A 25,726-nucleotide genomic window follows, 5' to 3' on the forward strand; every position below is an offset into this window, starting at 1 on the left:
TTTTCCCTATTTTTAGGGCAGTTAACAAAGATTCATTTATTTATTTTGCTATGGGAGATAAATTCTATGTTTTTCTTTGGGGGGGGGGATCTACTTTTTTTAGGAGATTATGTGTTGCTTTATGACCTGGCTAGTTAAACATAGGATTAGTGGTAAAACAAAATTTATTTAACCGCACTAAAATCTCAGAATGGACCAGAAATGGGGGATCACTTTGTATTACATTTATATAAGAAACTGATCCCTCACTCTAAATTCTGAAATAAAATTTCTTTTTTTTTTTCTTTTTGCAAAGTTTTTTCAGCCTGTTCACACGTAATCACCTAAAAAAAAAAGAAGAATTCATTTTTATTTTCGTGGGCGGGAAAGAAGGTAGCTGTTGATCTTAATCTATGAATTTACTTAACATTGTATAGTGTTAATTTTTCTTGACTCTAGGACAATAGTATTAACTCTAGTCTCATAGACATAGTATAGTGTTATTTTAATGCTAGTGTCAATCAACATGCATGTTCTAGCGTCAACGTTGTAGAATACTGGTGTCAACACTTGGACTATTATATTAACATAATCTGATTGACACCAATTTTCTCATATCGATTAATATTATGTATAGAATTTGAATAATTGCAATAAATTTGTAATCCGTTCAATGCTTTAGATCATGTTTTCAACTTAATATTCATAAAGAACATTTCAGATGTAAGAATTGCACAAAATCTCAATAAAATAACAATATCTGTTTTCCATGCATAATAATGAAGTCTGGTGCCAACTGTAGGCATTGTTTTTTTTTTTTTAGGATGCAAATAAAAATAAAAAGATGTTCCACATCTTCTTTGGTTTGGCCAAGAACTGGCAGGAATTATCGTAAGAGTTGACAGTGCAATCAAGCACAAGTGGTAATGGACGTGATTGGTCGAGGCTTTGCAGGATATTTAAAGAACAGGGCAAACTGTATAAGGCAGAGAAGAGCACCAAACATATTTGGCATCTGAAAGAGATGACAAAAAAGAAAAGAAAAAAAAAGAAAATCATTATTTATGACGAAATTTAATATTAGTCATTACTGATAAGCAAGTACAAACATTAAAAAATAGTTTGATTTTTTTTTTCAAATTTGAAGTACTGAATTATGTCTCTTGGACTTTAAAAAAATTACAAACAAGGTTATATTAAAAACAATCATTATTTATGATGAACATTAGATGCTTCCATATTGAATTTCAAGTAAAACAACTGGTACCTATGTAATTGTCATGTTGTAAATAGTAACATATCCAAAAATTATGGAAAACGATAAGGTTGAAAAATAATTATTAATGAAAAAATGTTTTCAATAAAGTTTAGATGGGGAATAAAATTTGCCCGCCGTTTTGAATTACCTTCGTCACGTGATGTAAGCAACAGAACCTACTTATCTCCCTGTAAACTTTTTTTTTTTTTTTTAGTAAGTGTAATTTGCTTCATTTCACAAATTTCTTTTTTCATTAATAATTATTTTTCTACCGTATCATTTTTCATAATTTTTGGATATATTACAATTTGTGCCATGACAATTACGCAAGTACCATTTTTTTCACTTGATATTCAATATTCCGATTCATTCGTTTAATATAGAAGCACTGAACATTAGTACTAGGCATCATTGATAAGCAAGTACATATACAAACAAGTAAAGCATGCATGGTCCGCCATGAGTGCTCAGTGAATAAGGTGTAAAAAAAAAAATTTAAAAAAATTGACTAATTTTAGCACTGCCCCCACCCCCCTCCCGCCCCCATTTAGCCCCAAAGGTTCCCAGGGGATGCCAAATCGTGGTGATATGTAAATTTGAGTTCCGCACCATGCAAAAAAAGAAAAGTCCATCATTTCCTGGAAAATCCGTTCTGTTACTTTTTTTTACTTATATCATGTTTAATGTTTGTGCAAAATTTCAAAAAATTCCAAGGCATAGTTACTGAGAAAAGTGAGGAGAGACGAACCAACAAGAGTGAATTTACAGATCACCCTCCTTTTGTCGGGGATCAAAAAAATAGTTTAATTTTTTTTTAAAATTGGAAATACTGAATTATGTCCCTTAGACTTATAAAAGTATTACAAACATAGACTTATGAAAGAATTTGCCAACTTATTAGCATCGGGACAATATCAAAGTGTAGTATCTGTTCTTCAGATGTTGCACTTCAATTTCTTGTTCTCTGTCAGTGGAGGAGAAATCCTTCACGACTGAGACAATTTTTATTTTTGTTCCTTTTCTCCACGTTAAAAAACGACCCTGGTGTCTAACTCTGTCCTGTGGGGAGGCATTGTAAATAGGAACTTATTAGCATTTCGTTATGTAAAATATTTGAAATATTAATTTAAAATAATAAACATTTCATTCATAACTTTGCTGTAAACACAAAAAAAATCTTTATAATTTATTCATATAAGCATTACTATTTTGGTAATTTTGATACAAGTTTATTCAATGTGAACATAAAGGAAAAGAAAGCAATCCATTTGTTTTTTAACTTGAAGTTTACAAATAGATTGCAACTTATCTATATAAATAAAATAGTAGATGTATGTACGTGTATGTTTAATGGATACACTCTTAAACTACTGGTCACATAACACTGAAATTAACAAGAAATACTAACCATACACCAAGGACCATTTATAATGAGTGAAATCTTTGAAATATCAACAAGTTGAAATACAAAATGGTCATTTTAACTTGCCAACATATTTTTATTAGTTTTAAACATGTGCAAATTCAATCATATTCATAGATAGATGTCGTTTAATTTTAAATCTTGCTTATGTAGCTGTTGGGTTAGCTCAAATGGTAGGGAATGTGGCTGCGGCACTAAATGTTTTGGTTTTACTTCTAGCTGATGGCAGCCAAATCATTTTTTTTAACTTTTGAAGTCAGTACTATATATTAGGTATAATATTCAATAGAGAATTGGCTCTAGAATAATATGAAATCTGCATGGGTACGTGTACAGTTTAATCAAGACATTAAAAAAAATGAAAATATCGAAAAAAGGTTATATGTACATATCCGTTTTGAACTGAAGATCTCCGGAAAAAATTTCACTTAATTTGATCGAGTAGTTTTTTTTTTTTATTTACAGCGGAAAAACACATTTTTATAACAGCGTATTGAAGGTTGACATCTTTGAATTTTTTTCAATTTTTGTTTGAATTTTTAGAACACACCATGGGGAGATAACTCAATTTAAAGCGCCGACACCCCCTCCCCATCTTTAATACTAGCTTTTCTTCCTAAAAAATCGAACCTTTTGCTCGATATTATAACAAATTGTTTTTTGGCTGTAAAAAAAAACAAAAAAAAAAACTACTTGATGAAATTAAGTGAAATTTTTTTTCAGAGAACTTCATTCCATAACGGATACGTGCAATATAAACTTTTTTGCGATATTTTCATTTTTTAATGCCTTCATTAAACTGTACAAGTACCTCTGCATGAATTAAAATATATATGGAAAAGATCTAAACTAGAATCAGTAGACACAAAATGTCTATTTTATTCAATGACTATATATATATATATATATATATATATAAAATGAGGGTGAAATGCAGTATACCATGAAACTAGTAAATCTCTTGTTAAATTTTTATTTCTCCTTGTATTTAATTGTTTTTCCTTATATAGGTTCGATTTTTAGGAAGAAAAGCTAGTATCAAAGATGGGGAGGGAGTGTCGGCGCTTTAAACTGAGTTATCTCCCTGTGGTGTGTTAAAAAAAATTTCAAAGATGGCTACCTTCAATGCGCTGTCATAAAAACGTGTTTTACCGCTGTAAATAAAAAAAAAAACTATTCGATCAAATTAAGTGAAATTTTTTTTCTCAGAGATCTTCAATCCAAAACAGATACGTACAATATAACCTTTTTTTCAATATTTTCATTTTTTAATGTCTTGATTAAACTGTACAAGTACCACACAACGTTTCGGTCACTGCAACCTGCAACCTCGTTTGGGTGTGTAAAACATGCTTCTTTTTCTCTACACTTTTTTTTTTCACTACTAAGTATAGAAAAAGAAACGTTTTCAACACCCGAAGAAGGTCGCAGGTTGCAGCGACTGAAACGTTGTGCTAATAACACCCAAGATGAGAATAATAGTTCGATCAATCAACATAACACAAGCATTTTATAGGTATATTTGTTAAATACTGGATATAATCACTAAGAAGTCCCCTTTTAGAAATATTCTTAGAAATGGTTGTGTAATAATAATTTAGATCTGTCACTTGTATGAATCCCTCATTTCTCCCAGTTTTGAATTCAGTTGCATGGCTTCTATGCATGTTCTAAATATTGTTGTCTTTGCAATACACACACACACTTCATTATCATATTTGATTTAATATCTTTTATATCCATTTTACATACTGGCATGTGTTTAGCAGCCTTTAGAAATTAAATTTCATCCAAACTTATCTCTGACCAGGTGTTTATTGATCCCTCTTTCTCTCCAATCAATCCTTATCACTTCCTACCATGTTTTCCTTGGCCTTCCTCATCACACTAACGCTGATAACTCAACTGTTCTACATCTACTAGCCTAAGCACTCTCACCCATTCTTTCAATATGACCAAACCAACGTAGTCTCCTGTTCTGCACACTTTCCACTGTTCAGATTTAATTCTCCTTTGAGATCATCAAATCTGAACCCTTTTTAAGATTCACATTACACATTAATTGTATTGCATGATGAAACAAGATTTAGAATTTGTAAAACTAAATAATTTTTTAAACTTTTAACAAAACATAGCATTTTCACTAAGTCTGCTATGCACAAATTTGAAATGAAATTCTTGGAAATGCAACTCCGTAAGAGTTTATAATATTTCAATATTATATTAACAAACTATGAAAATAAAAAAAATCAAATATTGTCTTTCACTAAAATGGAAGAAAGATGCGAAAATTCAGTACTTGTGACTTTATGTTACTGTACTGAAATAATAATGTTATTTAGAAAGCCATTCTTAACATGGGGAAGGGTGTTTAGTAACTAGTCTGTACTTTCACTTAACATTTTAATAAACAAAAATATCATAAAAATTGAATTTAACTCGAAAATACTATTTAAAAAAAAAGTGCAGTAACATAGATACATAATCATCAAAAATTCTAATATAAATAATTGGTGGGGGGGGGGCAGAGGGAACAAAACTGTTCAGATTTGAAACTTTTTAAAGTGAAAATCGCTCAGATTTTTTAATTTGGGTGAACAATTTCTGAAAAGGTGTATTTATGTATATAGAATTCCCTGCTTCCTCCATTTCCTTTTAATTTTCATTAAAAAACGTTTCATATTATACGCATGATAAAAATACAACTTGTAAGGTTTGTATTATTTAAATTATTCAGATTACTGTTCTCATCTTCGTTTTTATTTTTACAATGTTTCAGCCAATGTCACCTCTAACCTTCTTCAGGTATATTTTGTCAAACTCTGGAATCTGCATGGAATTTTCGAATGAAACCCTTTATTTAATCCACAAAAAGATGCATGCTTTTGTTCAACCAGCCATGACCGGGTAGAAGTCTTAAGTAATTCATAATTGTATTCTTGGTATTCCCCGTGCTGAGGATTGAACCTTCAACCTCCAGAAGAGTATCACAACTGAATTTTACCTAGTATTTTATCTGTTAGACCATGGATCCTTGCAAAGCGTTGTGAAAATAACACTTATGACAAGAATGCTGAATAATTTAAATAATACAAATTATCAATCCTCATCTAAAAAATTAAGGGTTTTAAGAGAATGTTGTTGTTGCTGGTTTGATGTAAGAATTGACAGTTTTACCTGGACATATATATCTTTTAACAAAGATCCATAAAACAACCATTCAAGAGAAACAATGAAGTTGGCAGTCGTCAGGGAGAACGACATGCACTCTGTGCTTTTTGTCTTGATTACATGGGCCTGAAATGGGAAAAGCAAAACCATTTAGGAAAAATACAAAAGAAAGGAAAAGAAAATCTAGTTGGCCAATTTAGAGATTTTCAAATTTGGAGAATCTGGTGTTGACGATATTCAAGTTTACATCGAAAATAATGTTTGTACATTAATTGATCTATCACATTTACATTTGAAACAACATTTTTAGATGATTCCATGCAATTCTATTTGTTTGTGTGTGTGTGTTTTTTAATTAATAAATTATATTTATTCAAAAGATAATAACAAATAAATTAATAAAATGTCCTTTTGCAAAACCAATATGCAAATAGCAGGAATTTTCTGTCCCCATCATCCATCCATCATGGCCGCAGCTGAAATTGAACTCACTACAAAAGTTTATAGTGTAATTCAAATCTTGTCGGTAGCTGAATATGTAATTCTTTGCCAGGGCTATCAAGGGTATTTTTTTATCGTGACGCCATCACTAGATGAGGTGCCTACCACCGCTTAAGAGAATCCTATCTACCCGAGAGAAGGATAGGCTGTGTCAGTTTCTCAACTTGGTATTTTACCTCGCGGTATATGTCCTCATATGAAGATAAAGATCAATAAATAATGATAATAAATCTTATAGCTAGAATCCATATTCCAATTTTGATTTTAAGGTTTAGTATAATCAAGCCTTAAATTTTGGGCATTTTTCTAAAATCAACATCACTTAATGAATTGATTTAAGAAAATACCGAAAAAATTTAAGCTTAAGAGGTGTTAAGAAGGCACTGAAATTCAGAGAATCTTACTTAATTGTTGCCTAATTACTATGAATAAAATTCAATGTAAATCTGAAATATCTGAATTTTCAAATAGGAAATTGTGCCTGTACTATGCCCCTTAACAACCATTTGAAACACTCCAAAGAAACTGAAATTATTAATTGCTAATCTAAATATTAATTTACTTGTCCGTACATCCAGTGTCACAAAAAAAAAACAACAAAAACATCATCATCGCAAACATTAATTAATGAGAAATTAATTACCTCCTTTTATAGTCTCTCTTTATCAGTTAAAAATCATTAAAACCATTTCCTCTTCAAAAATTAAAAAAATAAAAAAATGGCTGTCTGTTTCCGGTTTCAAATTGTCTATTTTATTTTATAATTAAAAAAAAATCATGTTGAGAGAAGAATGCAAGTTTTTTTTTTATTATAGTTTCGTTTTAAAATTAAAAAAAAAATGTGCAAGTGAATTGACATCTGTTCCTTTATAATTTACATGTTATAAAATTATTCAGAAAAAAAAATAAAAACAATGTGCTGTGTGTTGAATTTTCATTGAAAAAAAAAAACCTAAATTTTTTAAATTAATTCTTTTTAGTTTTGAAAGGTTAAAAAAGAATTGGCTAAAAACTTGTTTTAAATTTAGCGTTATTTGTTTTATTTTATTTTTTCATTAATTTTATTTATAATGTGTTTCAAAATTTAACTACCATGGAATTTCCACAGGTTCTACTTGTAGCTATTATTAAAATTTCGCAAAAATTGAAGGTAAAACTCTTCTTTGTCTCCTTTGTATAAAACTAAATTTAATTAAATATAACAAACATAGCAACCCATTATGCTGAGTAGCTGTTCCAAAATTCATAATTATCAGTTAATTAGTTCAAGAGTTAATCCTTTACATAGAAATATGTAATTTAAAATTAAGTCAGAATTCTTTGACTCAAGTAGAGTATAAATATACAATAGAATAATCCAGCTCTAATAAAATACATCCTTAATACTCTAAATACTGCTGCTATTAAGATCAGCTCAATGGTTGATCAATTAGATCAAACAGAGTTATTACAAAGTAGGTTAAGAGGAATAAGATTAGCACAATTATTTTAGTTAAAAAAATTCATGCAACAAATATTTAGCACATGATACTATATACCAAATATTTGTTATGTCTATCTCAATTTACTTTAGAAAGATTTGTTTACAAATAAAATAATAAATAAATAATATTTGCTTATTTATGTCCAAAAAAATAGGGGCGATTTTCTAAGGAAAAAGATTTTTGATCTTCAAGGTTGAAGACACTATTAACCATATTATCGTTTAAAAAAACAAAATATTGACATGAGTTTAAAAGTGATAAAAATAACACGTTAAGTGATCAAGGACTTCATGGCATAACAGTTAACGCACTAGACTATAATACATATAGTCTGAGCTGAGGTTCGAATCCTAGAAACAGTCAAGCTATGCTGACAGGAGGTAGACCTCGAAATACACGTTCATAGATTACTGTTTTATAAGTAAAATAATAAATAAATACATAATATTTGTTTATATCAAAAAAAAAAAAAAAAAATGTCCAATTATATAAAGAAAAAGATTTTCCATGATCATCAAAGTTGAAGACACTATTAACCGTATTATCATTTAAAAAACAACAAAAAACCAACATAAACATAGATACAGATATCTAACCTTTAATTGATGATCATTCAAAAGTATGAAAGTGTGATCTTCAAAAGTAAATGCTTGTAAAACACAAGTTTATTTTTTTAAAACAAAGAGTATTTAGGGGTGAGGTGTAGTACTTACCATCGAGGCAAGAGGAGAACCGTATGATATAACGGTTATACAACAGCATACGGTCCCTAAAAGATTAATGGCACTTGATTCATCAGGCACATAGTATTTTACATAGACAAGAGGAATGAATAAAAGCAGAAATCCTATCATCAGCATTCGGTGGAGATGTGCCTAGAAAAAAAAAACAACATAGAAATAATAATCAGAATGTTCAAATCAGTCACGTTTTCTATTCAATTTTTATTTGGCACACGTGGGCCTAAAGATCTGGTCTCGTATCACAAACCAAACGAGTTTAGAACAAGAAAAATGGATAAACAGAGCAAAATACTCTTCAATTTCACATTGTTATAACTTATTTATGTTTTGGGTTATTTTGATAAAATTTGAATGTAAGCAAAATTTTATCGGATTAAATAGGTTCTATTTTAAATAAGCAGGACCCGTGTACCAGTGTTGCCAGATGGAAGTATGACACAAAGCCAGAACAGATTCGGTAAGAACCCCCCTCCTGAAAACAAATTAAACTATGGTTGTCAGCCCTGGAAAATAATGGGCAAAGGTGGCCATGGTCAAAATGAAATCATCTAGCCTCCACTATCGAGCATTGTCTGGCAGTAGAAGCTAGCAAAAGCTACTGGTTGTCATTGTCAGTATTGGAGGTTATTGGTGCTTAGTGTTGGTTTGAGGCAATTACCTGTGGGTACTAGTGAGTATTGACTGCCTTTGCAACTGGTAGTCACTTGCAGTCATGATTAGTGCCTCCGTTGTACTCCTCCAAACTGAAATTATGTCTTTAACGTTCGAGCATTGTTGGGCATTCGCATCCACAGGCTGTCACTGAGTGCCTATAATGGGTACTGATGGTCACCAACAGTATTGTTTTGATGTGGTTACTTGCACTTAGACATTAGCTGCTTGTCCAACTATCATTATTGCTTCTTAGAGTTCACTGCTGGCCATTACCAGTATTGGCCTCCACTGAACTGCTCTGAAATTAAATTGTCTGACTTCAATGGTGAGCACTGGTGGTCATTGGCGTTTTTAGATGGTTACTTGTTTTTAGTCATTGTCGGTTACTATTTATCATGACAAATGTTGAACTCCATTGGACTGCTGTGAAATGAAATGATCTGTCGCCAATATTCATGTACTGTCATCTGGTGGTGGTCACTATTAATCACGGGCAGTTATGACAGTAATTAATAATGATTTTCAGGTGGTTACTGTCACTTCTGAACAGGGATGGGTACTGGCAGGAACTGACCAGCAAATTGCCTGTCTTTAATTGTCGGGCAATGCCATCTAATGGCAGGCACCATCATCCATGTTGGCTATTGCTTTTAAGTTGGCTACTGGTGCACTGCCGTTTTGAGTCGATTACTTTTGTTTTCAAGCAATAACTTCTGTTTTGATGTGATTACTTGTGGGTATTGGTGCTTACTCAGTCACTGACTGCTTTAAAAACTGTTGTTTACTGGCTGTAACTATAAATACCCATTTGTGAAGTGATAAGCAACTACAATGATGGCTATAAAAAAATTATGAAAGATAAAAAAACGTTGAATAAAAAGTAGGAAAAGTTAGAATAAGAATGCTTAGTTTGGTCAAACAAATTGAAAGTTTTAATTCTGTTGGGTCAGTTTTATGAAATTCGATCTGGTTAAGTTCAATTTCTGTAGAAGCATCTCCCTCCTTTTTAATCTGTTCTGAGAAGAACTACTCGTGCAAAATTTGAAGCAAAATCTTCTTTATAAATGCGAACAAATCGTAAATGAAGTTTAAGCTTACTTTAAAAATGTCGATTTTGTCAGGTTTAAAATATCCAATTGTCTGTTATATATTTATAGATTTATATGTGAAAAAGTCGAAAGAAAAATAAGAAAAGTTAGAAAAAAAAGGTTTTTGTTTGGCTAAACAAATCAAAAGTGACAGGTCGGAGAAGGAAGGGGGGCAGTGAGAGAAGGGTACAAAATCATAGCACTCGTTTTGAAGGCAAGCCTGGGCCTCTTTGGCCTTGTAGGTCAGCGCTGAGTTCTGCTGCCACACCCAGGGTCTGCCAGCAACCACCTAATTGCACCAGGGGATCACCACACTCTTCTGCACATCCAGGTACACTTTGATGTTGACTTTCAAGCCGACTTCGAAGATGTGAAATGGCATGATGTAGCCTTACGTGAAACCACACCAAAGACCATAACTGTGGCTGGAAACTTTGTTTTCATCACTCTGGGCAGCATGCCCCTGTTATTCGTGGAAATCCAGCGATGCATTTTGAGGGTGCTGGCAATGGTCCTGATGTCATAACTTGGATCAGTAGAGAGCATGAGTTGTACAGCAGTGCATCTCTGATCTCGCTTGTTAAACATTGTGTCACTTTTAGACATGATAGAAGGCTCCTATTGCTCTTGGGATTTGTACACAACTAGCCACCTAATAGATGGTCTGCAATAAAAAAAGAAAATCGGGTTTTCATCAAGTGGAAATGGAATCATGTCCTCTTTTCTAGAGCGACAATTTTATTGTTCTACCCGGTACTCTTTAATTTCAACTTCTGATGATTCATTTATACTTTGGGTTATTTTGATAAAATTTGGATGTAACCAAAATGTAATCTTTTCCCTTGATAAAATTCTTTATCTTATGTCGTTAACAGTTTCTTGTTTTTGCTTTTTAAACTTTAAGTATGTTACTAGTTTCTGTAATAGGCAATTTATTCTTTAATGTTAGTCTTTATCTCTGGACTATCGGGGGGATGGAAATGATAGTTCTCGTATGCTAAGGTTAAAGTTGTTGTTTGGATATTCTTATCGGTTGAGCTGATACATCCATATAAAGAAGGATTGAGATAAAGTTCTTAATATATAGTGAAATTCTGCTGCTGACTAACTCTGAGGTTCTCAATTTTGTCACAACCATGAAGCAGATTCCATACCTAGATATGATAGCACCAATCGAAGAGGTAGCCATTAATAAACCAAAAGCCTTACAGAGATGAGCTAAGATGAAAGATAAGATAAGCATTAAAGAAATCAAAGCTTCTAAAACCAAATCTCTCAATGATAGAAAGATAAGCTATCATCATCATCATTACAAAGTGATGCTGATATAATACTAACAGAAAACAAAACCAACGCTAACAGTATAGTAAAATAACACCAGTTTAAAAAAGAGTCACCATAGACTCCGTTCAGTCTTTAGAGACAACAGATAGCCCTGTAAGGGTGGTGAAGCAAGGGTTGTGCAATCCCTAAACACATCTCTCCGGAGTTGGCACTGCCCAATTCTAGCGGAAACGAGAAATCCAGGATGACTGGAAACAATGATGAGATAAGTGGAAAGCACATACAGCACCTGGTATTCCCAAAATGGTCACCCACTTTAGTACTGACCAGGCTCAATGTTGCTTAACCCTGATGATCTAACGGTAACCAGTGTATCAATGCGATTATATATATAATAAATAAAATAGATTTTAAGAGCATCTCTATGAAATTTAAGAAGTTTAGGTTACACAAAGAAGATTATCATTTGACGAAAATAGTAGCTTTGTTATTGTTGTAACTATGTAATTTGTCTACCTAAAATTAAATAATTATATATATATATTATATATATATTACTTTATTATACATTTCAAAATCATAGGAATATGCATATAATTCACATTCATATTGTTTAAGTGCATATTCCTGTGATTTTGAAATGTTTAATAAAGTTACATATGCTCTGAAAGTGTAAATCCATTTTCATTGAGTTTAATCAACTGTTGCAATTTTGAGATAGCCTTATTAAATATATACATTATAAAAGTATATTTATTTGTAGGAAAACGCACACACATTATATATATATATATATATATATATATATATATATACACACACATGCAATTGAGGACTGCTTGTGAATTTCATACTCCCATGGAACTTCCTCCTTTGGAGGAAGCCAGTTAAACCCACACAGAGTTAATGCCATTTCCCTGATTATATATATAGGCGATCTAACCGAAACTGGTATATCAACATGATTATGCCGTGTATATATATAAAAAAATAGTAATAAGCAATAATATTCACAAGATTAGGTTTAAGGCTTTCATGATTCATACTAGAATTGTTCACATAGACGTGCAGTATAACAGGTAAGAGTGCAGTTCTAAGTGACTGTCTTCTGGAGGTTGAAGGTTCAATCCTTACTAAAAGCAATAAGAACCAAGAACAACATAAAATTAACACTGCTACTTGGTCATGGCTGACAGGATGAGAACAATCTACTCCCATGGATTAAATAAAGGGTTCAGTTTGAGATTCATTATAAAGGTTTGCTAAGTTTGAAAAGACGTACCTACATTGGCTGAATCACTGCAAATATAGCAACTAAGATGAAAATAGTAGTCCAACTGATTTTAAATGTTGCTAATATACAGTATGTGATAAACAGTGTCTTTCTAGTGCTAATCTACAATGATTTTAATGAAAAGGAACAAGCAAAGCATATTTTTTATACTTACCCTTTGTAAACTATATCGGTAATAAATACACATATAGATGCTTTGTAAGAGAGCTGCAACAGAATTGACAAACACGATAGAATTAATCCTGCGCAGAAGGCCATATTTAAACCAGAAGCAGGCACTAGAAAAAAATAAATAAAAAGATAAAAATTAATAAATATAAAATAAAAGTGTGTGTAATATATATATATATATAAACAATAGAATTCTAAATTTCAATAGACATTTCTTTTATTCATTTTTCAAAAATATTTATATATATATATATATATATATATATATATATATATATATATATATATGTCTAAAAAAGCTTTGAGTATTTTATAAAAAGATACTAAAATAGAATGCTTTTTAAAAATTTAAAAATGCAATTTAAATTCCTGGAAAACCTAACTAAATTGAACATATTGCAGACTTAGCACTTGTATAAGCCGACTTTCTGTTAGAAAATCCATAATTATGCAAGAGAATTCAACTCTATAACAGTGGAAAAAAACCCCACCTTAACTTAAATTGTTAAATGGAAAATGGGAATCATCAATTGTTTACCACGTAGCTGTTTTGGAGATTAAAAAACAGGCAGCTGATTATATATATTATCAAAGATTTTTCATATGTGCAACTCTTTAGGAGTCTAGGTTAGTTGTTCATGTGTAGGCAAAACAGTTCATAAACTTGTTAAAAAATGAATAAAGAAACGGTCATAGGAATTTGGCATTCTATTGTTTATTTTATCTTAACATCCATTAAAAGTTTGGTTATTATTATTATTATTATTATTATTATTATTATTAATATTAATAATAATAATAATAATAATAATATATATATATATATATATATATATATATATATATATATATATACACACAGATAAATATATACATGTACAAATAAATAACAGATTAAATTAAAACTTTACTTAAAAAGAAAAACTAATAAAAACCACAACAAAATAATGAAAATAAATATACAAAAAATATAAATTGTAAATATACAATTAATAAAATAAATATACCAATTCATAAATAAATAATGGATTAAATTTCTTCCACCTTTCCACCAAAACTAGATACAAAAATAAAAGTGCCCTAAATAACAATAATATAGAAAAAAAAGCACTCTTGATGATGACTGCGACAAACGAAAATGTTGGAGATGGAATAAAAATATCTCTTGGTTACTATATCACTAATTAATACAAAAGATATGCAAATTAGTTGACACAGAGCGAATAAGAAAATTAAGAAAATAGATGAAATAAAAAGCACTGTATTTAAGCAGACTTTTAGTGATAATAATTTGCTGATAGAATATGCATACACATATATAAAATAAATGTACCTCCCTTGACATACATATCCTGGACAAACCCGCTTAGTAACAAAATCTCCCCCCTTTCACTGTTGAGGTCCCCAAATGCCAGTACGCTTTCTACTCTAATAATTTCTTCCTTCGAACAGGTAGACTTTGGAATTTCCTTTCTGCTACCTGCGTCCCTGACTGTACTGATATGCAGAAATTTAAATGTAATTTAAACAAACATCTTGTTAATCTTTCCTAGGCATGGTTCCAAATAGTAGCCCCTTACGTCCAAGTAGTGATATGCCTTGTTGGAGTGAACGTGAGTACAAAAAATTAATAAATAAATAAAAATATATACGATTATCCATGGACATGTTTCACCATAACATGGCTCATCAGTGTGGAGGAGTGTAGCAAGATTTGAAACTGCGACCAGTTACTGCAGTCTGGCACTCTTACCGTTAATTCATAAAATTTCATTAGACATAGAGGAATCTATTATCACATGCAAGTACATACATTTTTGTTTGGTGATGATGACAAATTGTTTTTTTTTTTTTTTTTAACTTTTGAAATACACTGCTGATGCGCAAACACTGTTACGCAAGCTACAAAAGTCTGCAAATGACATTGGTCTCCACATTAATATGGATAAGACAAAGTTTATGACGTCAATGTGAAAGGAGAGATCAGGGCTCTGGTTGGAACAACACTGAAAGAAGTCGCTGAGTTTACGTATCTGGGCAGCAATATAGTTTTCACAGAGAGAGATATCAAACTTTGCATCTCAAAAGCATGGGCCGCATTGAATGGGCTGCGTTCACTATGGACTTCAACGCTAACAAACTGAAAAGGTAGTTCTTCAGGGCAGTGGTAGAGTCTGTCCTTGTTTACTGTACTACAGCCTGGACACTCACCAAAAGATTGGAAAAAAAAACTAGACGGCACATACACCCGTATGCTATGAACAGTATTAAATATATCTTGGCAAAATCATCCCACGAAGCAGCAACTTTCTGGCAACCTACCTGCCATATCTAATACCATCCGGGAAAGATAACTTTGCTGGTCATTGTCTGAGGAGCAAGCATGAATTGGTGAGTAATGTATTACTATGGACTCCACAACATGGACGTGCAAGCAAAGGATGACCTAGATCCACGTACATCCAGCAAATAGCACACGACGCCAACTGTGAACCTGAAGATCTAAAGCAGCTGATGGAAGACAAGAAACTCTGGAGAGGAAGAGTCACATTGGTTCGGGCAAGGAGTCTGTCCTGATGATGATGATTTGTTCACCCCAAACAAGGTAGTATATTACTATTGAGATGTAAGAGGCAAAGCTACTATGAAATTAGATTTAAATATCTGCAAGTCTGTACAGTCGGGGGAAAGGGGGCACACACACACACGTGTAACATAGTGCATATGAGCACGTGGGAAAATATGAGCAGCAGCAAAGGATAGCTGGCTTGCAAAGAGATTAGCAGCAGCAACACTAGTCAAAAATGCACATATGTAAATTAGGAAGTGTGTGTGAGAAGAAAAAGGACAAAAATGCACCATGTGGTCAGGAGAAACAAAGTTGATATCGAAGAAAATGGATGTGTAAAGTTGAAGGCGAGAAATGGCTGGCTATGGCCGGCATGAGGTCAGAAAAGGAAAGTGTATACCGGGTAAGATGGACGATGGCGAGAGATTTTTAAGTGGTGTTGAGTCAGGAAAGTAACGAGAATAAAAAATTTTGTTTAAAAAGAAAAAAAATTGTCAACCTGGATTTTTATTAATTTCTTTTCTCTTGTTTGTATGTAATAGCAACATTACACAGAGAGCAACAACGAAAACGATTCTAGGAAAGAAACTATTAGAATAGAAAGCTTTTCAGCATCTGAGAACCTGCTATGATGAAGGGGTGGAATTTTGCTGCTTGTTTGGTTGGTTAAAAGTATTTCCTTTGAAGTGCAGCAAGTTCATCGGAGTACATTCCATTGAAGTACTCGTATAAAAACAAGCACAAAAATACAATATTGCGGCAATTGGACAGCTTAATAGACAGGAAGCTATTAGATTAGAGGCTCTTTTTTTTAGACCCGGATTAAGATGAAGAGATTAGTGGTTGGTACACTAGCCTAGATGTGGCAACAATAATCCAGGCACAGGTTGATTATGGCTTTATAGAGATATAAGATAATAGCAGGTATTAGAAGTTTTCTAGCCTATTAGAGGAAACCCAGCTTCTTTGCAGCAGATTTGGCAGTATCTTCGATGCATTTGTTTTAATTCATGTTACCCATGTATGTTAGGTCAAAGAGTTTGAATGTTGAACTCTTGGCTAAAGTTCTATGATATGTCTCTATAAGTATGCGTCTCTATAAGGTGTTATACGCCATAATAATCAGTGGTTAAAAAGGTTTCTTATAATTATTAAAAGAAACTTTCTCTTAGTGGCATTAAATGCCACCATCCATCCCCCCCCCATTCCTCTACAGACTGGATGCCATTTTCTGAAGATTAAGCGATTGTCTTGAATATGTGCACATTAAATTTACCCATATGTCAAGAATAGAATATCATGCCATCAGCAAAGATACCCATGTCTGATACAATTGCACCAAACGGGTTATTTATGAAAATTACATTAATGTGATCATGTTTTGATATATGCTGAGAAAAATTTAGAACTTTCTTTTAACTAAGATCTGTTTGTATTTCAAATTCATCCACTAATACCATACAAATTATATGTCATTGTTGCCAAGGTCACTGGAAAAATGGTTGTCATTAGAAGGTATCTCACTTTTCACACAATCGTCTACCTGAATAAGAAATAAATATGTCCTAAAATGAAGTACTGTAGCGACATCTGGAGAGGAGCTGAACAGAGCACCATATTCTTCTTTGACAGAATTCATAACCGGCTTCGAAACCTAGTAGGTAATGCCCTTCTCTTCTTCCTGCAACCATTTTTATCCACAGGAGGACATAAGACTTGCCCTTATACCACCCACCTGCATAGCTAGATTTAATGAGATTTGAAACCATGACCACAGTCACTGCAGTCCGGTACCCTTACCGTCAGGCCATGAAACTTCACTAGAAGGAGAGGAATATATTAGCACGCACACACACATATATATATATATCATATATAAATACCCACTACAAGTTATAGACAAAGAGATCTAACTAGCGATAAATATACCAATAGAAGATTTAAGAAACCCTAAAAAATGAAACAAAGAACAAATCCTAACATACGTCTCCACACACAACATAAACAACCCAGAACTTTTCACAGAGATAACGAAAAACCTTGTCATACTTAACCAAAACAGCAAACTAAACAACTTCCTTAAAACAGCAAAAATAATAAAAAGCAAACACCAACCCAAAAACCTAAAACGCATTCTTACTTCATCCAAACTCAATCAAGACACAACAAAAGGAGTCACAAAATGCAACAAACAACGATGTGGAGTCTGCAACATAATATTAGAGGGAAACACATACACATTCACGAACCCCATACAAACATTCAAAATTAAAAAAAAACCTAGACTGCACTTCCAAAACTGTGGTCTATGTAATAAAATGTGCAGCATGCGATAAATCCTTCATAGGCAGCACTAAAAACCTTAGCAATAGAGTAGGCTTACATCGATCCAACATCAAAATAGCAGAAAATAGACACCTGCATGTGTCACAACACATACACACATGCAGTGGAGGCAAATTCGAGGTAATGCCCATTTTCCAAAGTGACAATTACTTCTACTTACTAACACAAGAAAAAAAAACTTCATAACAAAGTTCAACCCCACATTGAACATATCCCAATAACAACACACATAACTAGGCAAAACACAAAATACATTTACGCGCATGCATGCTTATGCAAATGTGTACCCTCACACACGAATCAAGACAAGCACAATAAAGCATGCGCACACATTCACGGGCACGCGTGTCCATATCCAATATAATACCGTTTCCCTAAACTAAAACGATTAGAAACAAAATGCACTACTCTGCCCACACTTAATAAAAGAAAATCTTTCTAGACTAAGACAACTTTAACCAATATGTGTGTGTGTGGGTGGGTATGTGTACATATATGGGTGTGTATGTGCGTGTGTGTATGTATGTATGTATGTATACTCCCGCATTTATATTTCTATATATATATGTGTGTGTATATATGTGTATGTGTGTATATGTATGTATATATTTATGCATCATCTATTTTCCATTTTGTTTGTGTGTGTGTGTATGTGTGTGGATGACTGAATACATGTATGTATGTATGTTTAGATTGGGAATCGACCTTATACCTACTAGATATCCTGTTTCTATCTCCCTCTTACATGCATATGCGCAGAGGTATGCACATACTTGCACAGAAACACGCACACATGTGAAAATAAGAAATCACAAATTTTAACCCATGTACACACATGCACGCACGTGACACACGACTCCTGCCCTAACACACGTGCACGGGCATGCACACACAGACAAGCACACACGTGAAAGAAGAAATCACAGATCTTGACCCACACACATCGCCTTAACACACAAGCACACACTGACACACACATCAAAAAAGAAAGAATCTCATAAAAACCCATAAAAATATTCACCAAATAGACTCAAAGCTCCCTCACTCACTAAATGATTGAACTCTTGACCAGTGCACCAACTAGTGGTGACAAAAAGTCTCAGATTGGCATTTCTCTGAAAAACACAATCAGTGTTGGCAGAGATAAAATGTTTTCCAAAAAGAAATTCCAAACTTTTAACTAAAAAACCCTTTATATAAAAATATCTGAAAAGAGCTGAACAAGGCTTGAAACGCGATATAAAAATACTTTAAAATATTAAAAAATGATAAAAGTCTGAAAAACCTACAATTGTGGATGGCTACACACTTTTAAATATATATATATATATATCATATATATCAAATTTTGATTTGTTATTATTTGTAGGGGGATGGAGAGCGACACTGCACAAGACAAATAATTTTTATAGCTTCATAGTAGATACTTGAATACATCCATTTGTCACTATTAGCAAAACAAAAATAAGCAAAAATGTATACATTTATGTGCAATGATATATCCCTCTACTTGTAGTGAAATTTCATGGCCTAACGGTAAGATTGCAGAACTGCAGTGACTGTAGTCGCTGTTTCGAAGAGTCTCACTAAATTCAGCTACACTGATGAGACATTATAGCGAAACCTATGTCTGTGGATAATAATACATTATCTCTACTATTATATAAAAGTCACTTTGTCTGTGTGTGTGTGTCTCCCTTCCTTATAGGTTCCCAAACAGCTGAGCCTATCTTTTGCAAGTTTCACACAAAAGCTAATTTATATGTCTGGCAGTGTTCTTAGATATGTTTTGTACAGAAATTCATCCAACAAGTATCGAAAATCCAAAAAAATCCAATCCTAAAATAAATTTTTTTTTATATTATTAATGAGTTCAATTTACGATAAAAGAAGAGATACCATTTAAAATCGCTGCAAATCATTTTTTCTTTTGCATATTTTAAAACTAAACATTAATCAGAAGTGACTTTTCCAGGGCATTTATTGTCAAGCCCAAATATCAGCTGATGTGATATTGTAAACAAACGCAGATGGAATTTAATGAACGACATCATCATTATTTTTTGAAACTTTTTTTTGCAAATTAGTCCACCAGGTAAATTATTCCTCACAATACATAATATTCAACAGAGGATTGCTTCTATAATAATACATACGCAATCTGCATAAATTAAAATATCATGTTTAAGCACACTGTACGACTGGGCAACACCAGGTGTCCAGCTAGTATGTTATAAATATAGATGCTCCTCATATAGAGGGTGACAGACTGTGTAAAAGGAATAACTCTCTCATAGCATTTAGAAAATGTTTCACTGTAAATATCTTAATCTGTTCATTTGTCATTATCGACGATAGATGTCAAGTTGTAATTTGGTCAGCATATTGATACAGAAGCGATTAGTACACCATTGACATGTGCACTCGAAGATTGCTGGTTTCCAACTACAGCACGATGCACACAAAATACAACAGCTTGAGTCTAGCCTCCGACCTAGAAAGACTTGCATTTTCTCTGTCTCTGTCTGTCTCTCTCTCTCTCTCATTATCACAGTGATGGGAGGTATAAACTGAAGACCTGAACTAATATGACATCTCTTCTAAAAACAACGTCTGATCCATCAACTCTCTTTTTGTTCCAGTGCTTCCTTCAAATAAAAGTTGATTCATTCTTGAGTGGAGGAGTTTGGTGTTACTGGTGGAAGATGGTAACCTCGTTTTTATTACTCAATACTCTATTTCAATCAGATGCGACCGAACACAACTCAATCTACCAAGTCACATTCTTCATCCCGGCTTTCTTCTAAGCCAATCATCCCCAAACCAAAAACAGTAACGTTAATTTGGTTCATGGTTTCCCTGACCAGGATTTAATAAAGCACTGAACTGTGAATTTTTGTTCTGTCGTATTATTTGTCACTGGTCCGAGACCAGATGTGGGTGGCAAATAATAATAACAAAAGCAGACGCGGTGCAGCAGTAAAAAGCTTAAACAGTCACATACAATGATGAAATTTCTTCATTTGTGTTACACATGCAAAAGCAGTTAAAAGATAATACAATAAAAAAGACATCCAGTTTAGACAAGCATTCTTTAATTTTATATTTTCTATTCTCCTTCATTACAATAGCGAAACTCTAAAATCGAAATATTGAATTTCAAGTAAAACCAATGGTATCTGCTTGTCACGACACAGTTAATGAGCATATCCAAAAATTATGAAAAACGATAAAGTAGAAAATTAATTAATTATAAAAATAGATTTCGAAGGACAATTAACAAAACAATTTTGGCCCAAGATTTTTAGTTTTCAGACAAGAATTACCTCCCTTTTGTTACAATTTGAACTTTCGGTTTCTTTCTTTTTTTTTTTTTTTTTTGCAAAACTCAATTTTTGCTGATTGTCTTCAAAAATTATTTTCATTAATAATTAATTTTCTACCTTATCATTTTTGTTTTAATGTAACCAAGTTTATTTATAATATGAATAACAAAAACATATTAATGTCTTTAACGTTAAAAAAAAAAAGAAGAACATGCAATGATAGTTGCAAAGAAAGTGGAAATGTTAAACTTTGTTACATAAAAAAGTCCCTGCAGTTTTATTTAATAACATTTCCTTAATTCCTCTGCAATTATGATCACGTGTTCAACATTTTAATAAAAAGTACAATTCCTTTAAGTTGTGGTAGTTTTAGGATCACAAATTCTCTTTTGAAAAAAAAAAATCCCTACTCAACAAGAGTTGTTTCCCTTGCATCAGTGCCATCTATATAATTTTAAAACTCAAATGACCTTGTAACAAGTGATGTAACCCACTTTCCAGTTTATGACATCCGGTTGCGCATGCGCGCATAAACATTAAGACATAACAATGTAAACAAATAAACACAAATCGCTCCTTTTGCAGATTTTGACCTGCGCACTGAAATATTAACGTTATTATTTTGAAATTATTTAACATGGAGAGAGTGGGGGTGTTTTGCAACTATTCTTTATTACAACTACACTGTCGCTATTTTCTTACAACTAAACAACTTTAACCCGTTGACAAACATAAGAACAATTGTAGTAAAGCCAAGACTGCTACTACTACTTCTACTGCTACTACTACTACTCTCTATCAGTCCCTTTTCCTTCCTTCTTTTTTTATTTTTTGTTTACATTTCTAGATACAAAATAGTTGTGTGAGAACGGTGAATTTGTTGACACATTTACTAATCTGTTTCAATATTAGTTTTTTTATTTTATTTTATTTATTTAGGTTTTATTTTTTTGCTTCAGGTTTTATTAATTATTTTTTTTTAGATTTTAAGTTTCTATAACTTGGTTGAAGGATTCCAATATGGGTTTTTCATTCTTATCGGTAGGTTCATATGCATTTTTGCTGCTAAATGACTTTCGTCGGCATTCAATTCGTAGGAAAATCACGTTTAATTTTCAATTTTTGAGCGATTATTCGGAAAAATAGGTAACTTTACACGAATAGGGAGGATATTTTTTTCATGTTTGAGTGATCTGTCCGTGATTTTTCATTTTAATATACTTTCATAGAAATGTTTCTGTTATGTCACAAGTGTCACGCTCATACATGAATTCCATAGCTAATATAACATACTGACCCAACGGGTCACGGGTAGTCTAGGATTCAACATAAATGCCCATTCTTTTATGTAGCAAATGTCAAACCATTTTCTGAGCATAAATCAAATAATGTAAAGACAAATCAAATTTAGCTTGAAGATTATAATAGGAGTTATCTACCTTATATCAGCACTTCTTTTTCTATCTCTTCTTTACAAAATATTTAACATCAGATTAAAGTCTGCCTAACTTTCATTTTGAAAATCTTAAATTTGAAAATGTGTATTCTTTATAAAATATGATTTATTGCATGTATCAAAAAAAAAAAAAAAGTTTTATTGATTAAAAAAAAAAAAAAAGTTCACATTGGTAGATTTATAAAAGGTAGTTTTATAAATGAAAGTAATGATGATATGGTGGGAGTATATGCCTTTAGTAATGGCACTACATTTTGGTAAATCAAAACTTATACACAGAAATAAACAATATACAGGTTGTTCCAAAAGTCACTGAAGGGTTTCAATTTCTAATAATGGATAAATTAAGGTGACCCACTTAAAAGTATCCCAATGTATATCTAATCTTTCTCTAATTTTATTTTTCATATTAAGTGTCCCACTTAAAAGTAGCCCGCTCTCTCTGATCTTTTTCTAATCAATTTTTTTTCCTAATTTCTTAAAATCAACATTTAAATTTTTTTTTTTTTAAGTATGGTGTTTTTGCTGCAGCAGAGGATAGTGATTGTGGAAGCCTATCAGAACAATAAGCAAAGGTTTATGGCCACCACGTTCCCCGGACCTGTTATCATGTGATTTTTATCTTTGGGGGACTTTAAAACAAAAAGTTTATGTAAATAATCCCTACAATCTAGATCAACTAAAAGAGAACATTACTAATGCTATCAGGAGAATCACCAGAGAAGATCTACAGGCAGTATCTGCAAACGTTGTTAAACGTGCCCAGAAATGCATTTTATTCCCCATATCCTCCTCTAACACGTGTAGTTATGATCGAATTCAGACCGGAACATGGGTAGAAATTGACTAATGCACAGTATACCAAGCACCGCAGTCCAACCGCTCATTGTATAAGGCATTTATATCCATTTTACAATAAAACATCTATTAGGTTTTAGCATTATCCTTTCACAATATTTGAAACTTGGAAAGCAACCTGTGACAGTGTTATTCTTTAGGCTATAAGGTCGATAATGGGTCTTTGTGTACGTTTGGTATCACCTCTAGTGTTATTGGCGGTCACCTGGCTCACAGAATCAGTGTCTTAACTCGATAAACTTCCTGTTTATTATTATTCCTTTAATTCTTTTTATTGTTCTATGAGAGTAAAACTGCTCAGTGTTTTAATAATAATGTTATTACTAGGGCTGTGACAACAGCATATTCTTTTCATTGTTTTGACTCTTCAGTATATATCCGTTAATATCTTATGTTTTTATATAGAGTGATGTGGTTCTACATTGATTGACTGTGTCGGATATATACTTGAGAATCAAAAGAATGAAAAGAATACTCTGTTGTCACAGTCCTATTTATTCCAATGATAAAACTCTTTTTGCAACAGTAAAAAACGCGTGTTTGTTTGGGTGATGTTCTGGATAACAGCACTTCATCTTATTACATTACTGTTGTTCTGTTTTTGGGACCGTGAAAATATTTATTATGGGTTTACGTGAAAGTACATGCAGTTAAGTACTTTCTGTCAAAATATCAGCTATTTATGTTGTAAGGTAGGTTTGGTATAACACTTAATGTGAGCACAGTGTTTACTACTGTGCAGTTTGTTGTTGTCATGGAAAAGGAGAAAAACGCTGTTAATGTTTTTGTCTTCCAAAATGCCTTGCTTTTCTTACACAAAAATATACTAACAAATAAACCGATGTTTTAAGCTACACAATAAAGAAACCATCACATGATTATTTTTTACGGTTCAGATTCTATGGCATTTTGAAAAGTCGCTAAACTTTAACAGTGCTTTTCTCCATTCTTTTTTTTTTTTTTTTTTTTTGTGCTTACAGAGTCATAACATTCAACAGCATATCTAAATGGTAAAATTTTTCTACCAAAATCAGGAGTCGATAAATTGAACCCAGAAATCATACTGGTGACACTCAGTAGTTTTAGAGAAAAAGTGGAATGAACGGACATACAGAATTAGAGATTGAAAATGATTAACATCACAGAGCAAAGGATTCTGATCATTCTTTGTGTTTATTCATAAAAAACTGGAACTAATAGAATATTTTTGGAACACCTTGAACATAGATACATATATGCAGTCAGTATTATGGTTGCTGGCAAAGATTAGTTATGTATATTCATTAAAATGTTAAGAAGAAGAAATATGCTGAAACTAATCAACATGCTTTTTGGGTGCACTTTATGCAAGCAATGAAACTGGATGAAAAATAAAGTACAAAAAATAAATAACAAATAGTTTCACTATGAGACAACATGAAGATGCTTTATCCCTAACTCACCTGATAAACATTATGAGGAATGGAATGAATGAAATATCACCAGGACTTCCTTTACGTGCAATTTTGGCACAGATTTCACTGAAAGAAAAACAATATCAAATACTGAAGGATTTTTTTTTTTTTTTTTTTTTACAGTCAACAAAGAAAAATCATTTCTTTTATAAACTTATATCAACAATATTGCATGTTAAACTCAGAATTAGCATGTCTATTTTTTTTTCCATCAGTTCTAAAAGATCAGGTGGATCTCACCTGGGGATAACAATTGACTTCTTTATAAGCTAAATTTATATCCAAGGGTTAATTAATGTTAAGGATTTTAGGGCTACTAACTGTACTTCACTATAGCTTGGTCTTCCTTAGATTGTTTCAAATTTTTTTTTACATTTTCATTTTATTTGCTATAAGTTGATCTTCCAGAGATTGTGTCTCAGTCAGTTAAAGTCATATTATTTGTATTCATGGCACTACTATTCTCATCTTGAGTGTCACGTTTCGGTCAATGTAACCTCCAACCTTCATAAGATGTATAGTGTCAAATTCCAGGATTTTTTTTTTTTTTTATTAAATCAGTAGAGAAAAATCAATTCCCTTTTATAAATTTATATGAACAATATTGCATGTTAAATTCTTTTTTTAACAACATTTCTTTTGGTCCCCCTTCTTTCTGAAAAAGAGA

At 32.2% G+C, this 25,726-nt stretch overlaps 1 protein-coding gene across 4 annotated transcripts in view; it reads right to left on the reverse strand.

Moving 5' to 3' along the window:
• Positions 1 to 268: 268 nt before the first annotated feature.
• Positions 269 to 25,726, reverse strand: part of LOC145291491 (sugar transporter SWEET1-like) — a 66,183-nt gene continuing 40,725 nt past the window's right edge. For 2 of the 4 annotated variants that reach the window (XM_080137390.1, XM_080137391.1), the window contains exons 3-7: positions 25,048 to 25,125; positions 13,034 to 13,157; positions 8,530 to 8,691; positions 5,838 to 5,957; positions 269 to 994 (exon numbers count right to left, since the gene is read on the reverse strand). In XM_080137390.1, the coding sequence (XP_079993516.1) occupies positions 890 to 994; positions 5,838 to 5,957; positions 8,530 to 8,691; positions 13,034 to 13,157; positions 25,048 to 25,125 (589 nt within the window). In that variant the 3' untranslated portion in view covers positions 269 to 889. The remainder of the gene's footprint in view (positions 995 to 5,837; positions 5,958 to 8,529; positions 8,692 to 13,033; positions 13,158 to 25,047; positions 25,126 to 25,726) is intronic. The other 2 variants (XM_080137392.1, XM_080137393.1) reach the window with 1 other exon arrangement.

The sequence above is a fragment of the Euprymna scolopes genome, chromosome 12, assembly GCF_053919585.1.
Source record: "Euprymna scolopes isolate OS-2025 chromosome 12, ASM5391958v1, whole genome shotgun sequence".
NCBI lineage: Eukaryota > Metazoa > Mollusca > Cephalopoda > Sepiida > Sepiolidae > Euprymna > Euprymna scolopes.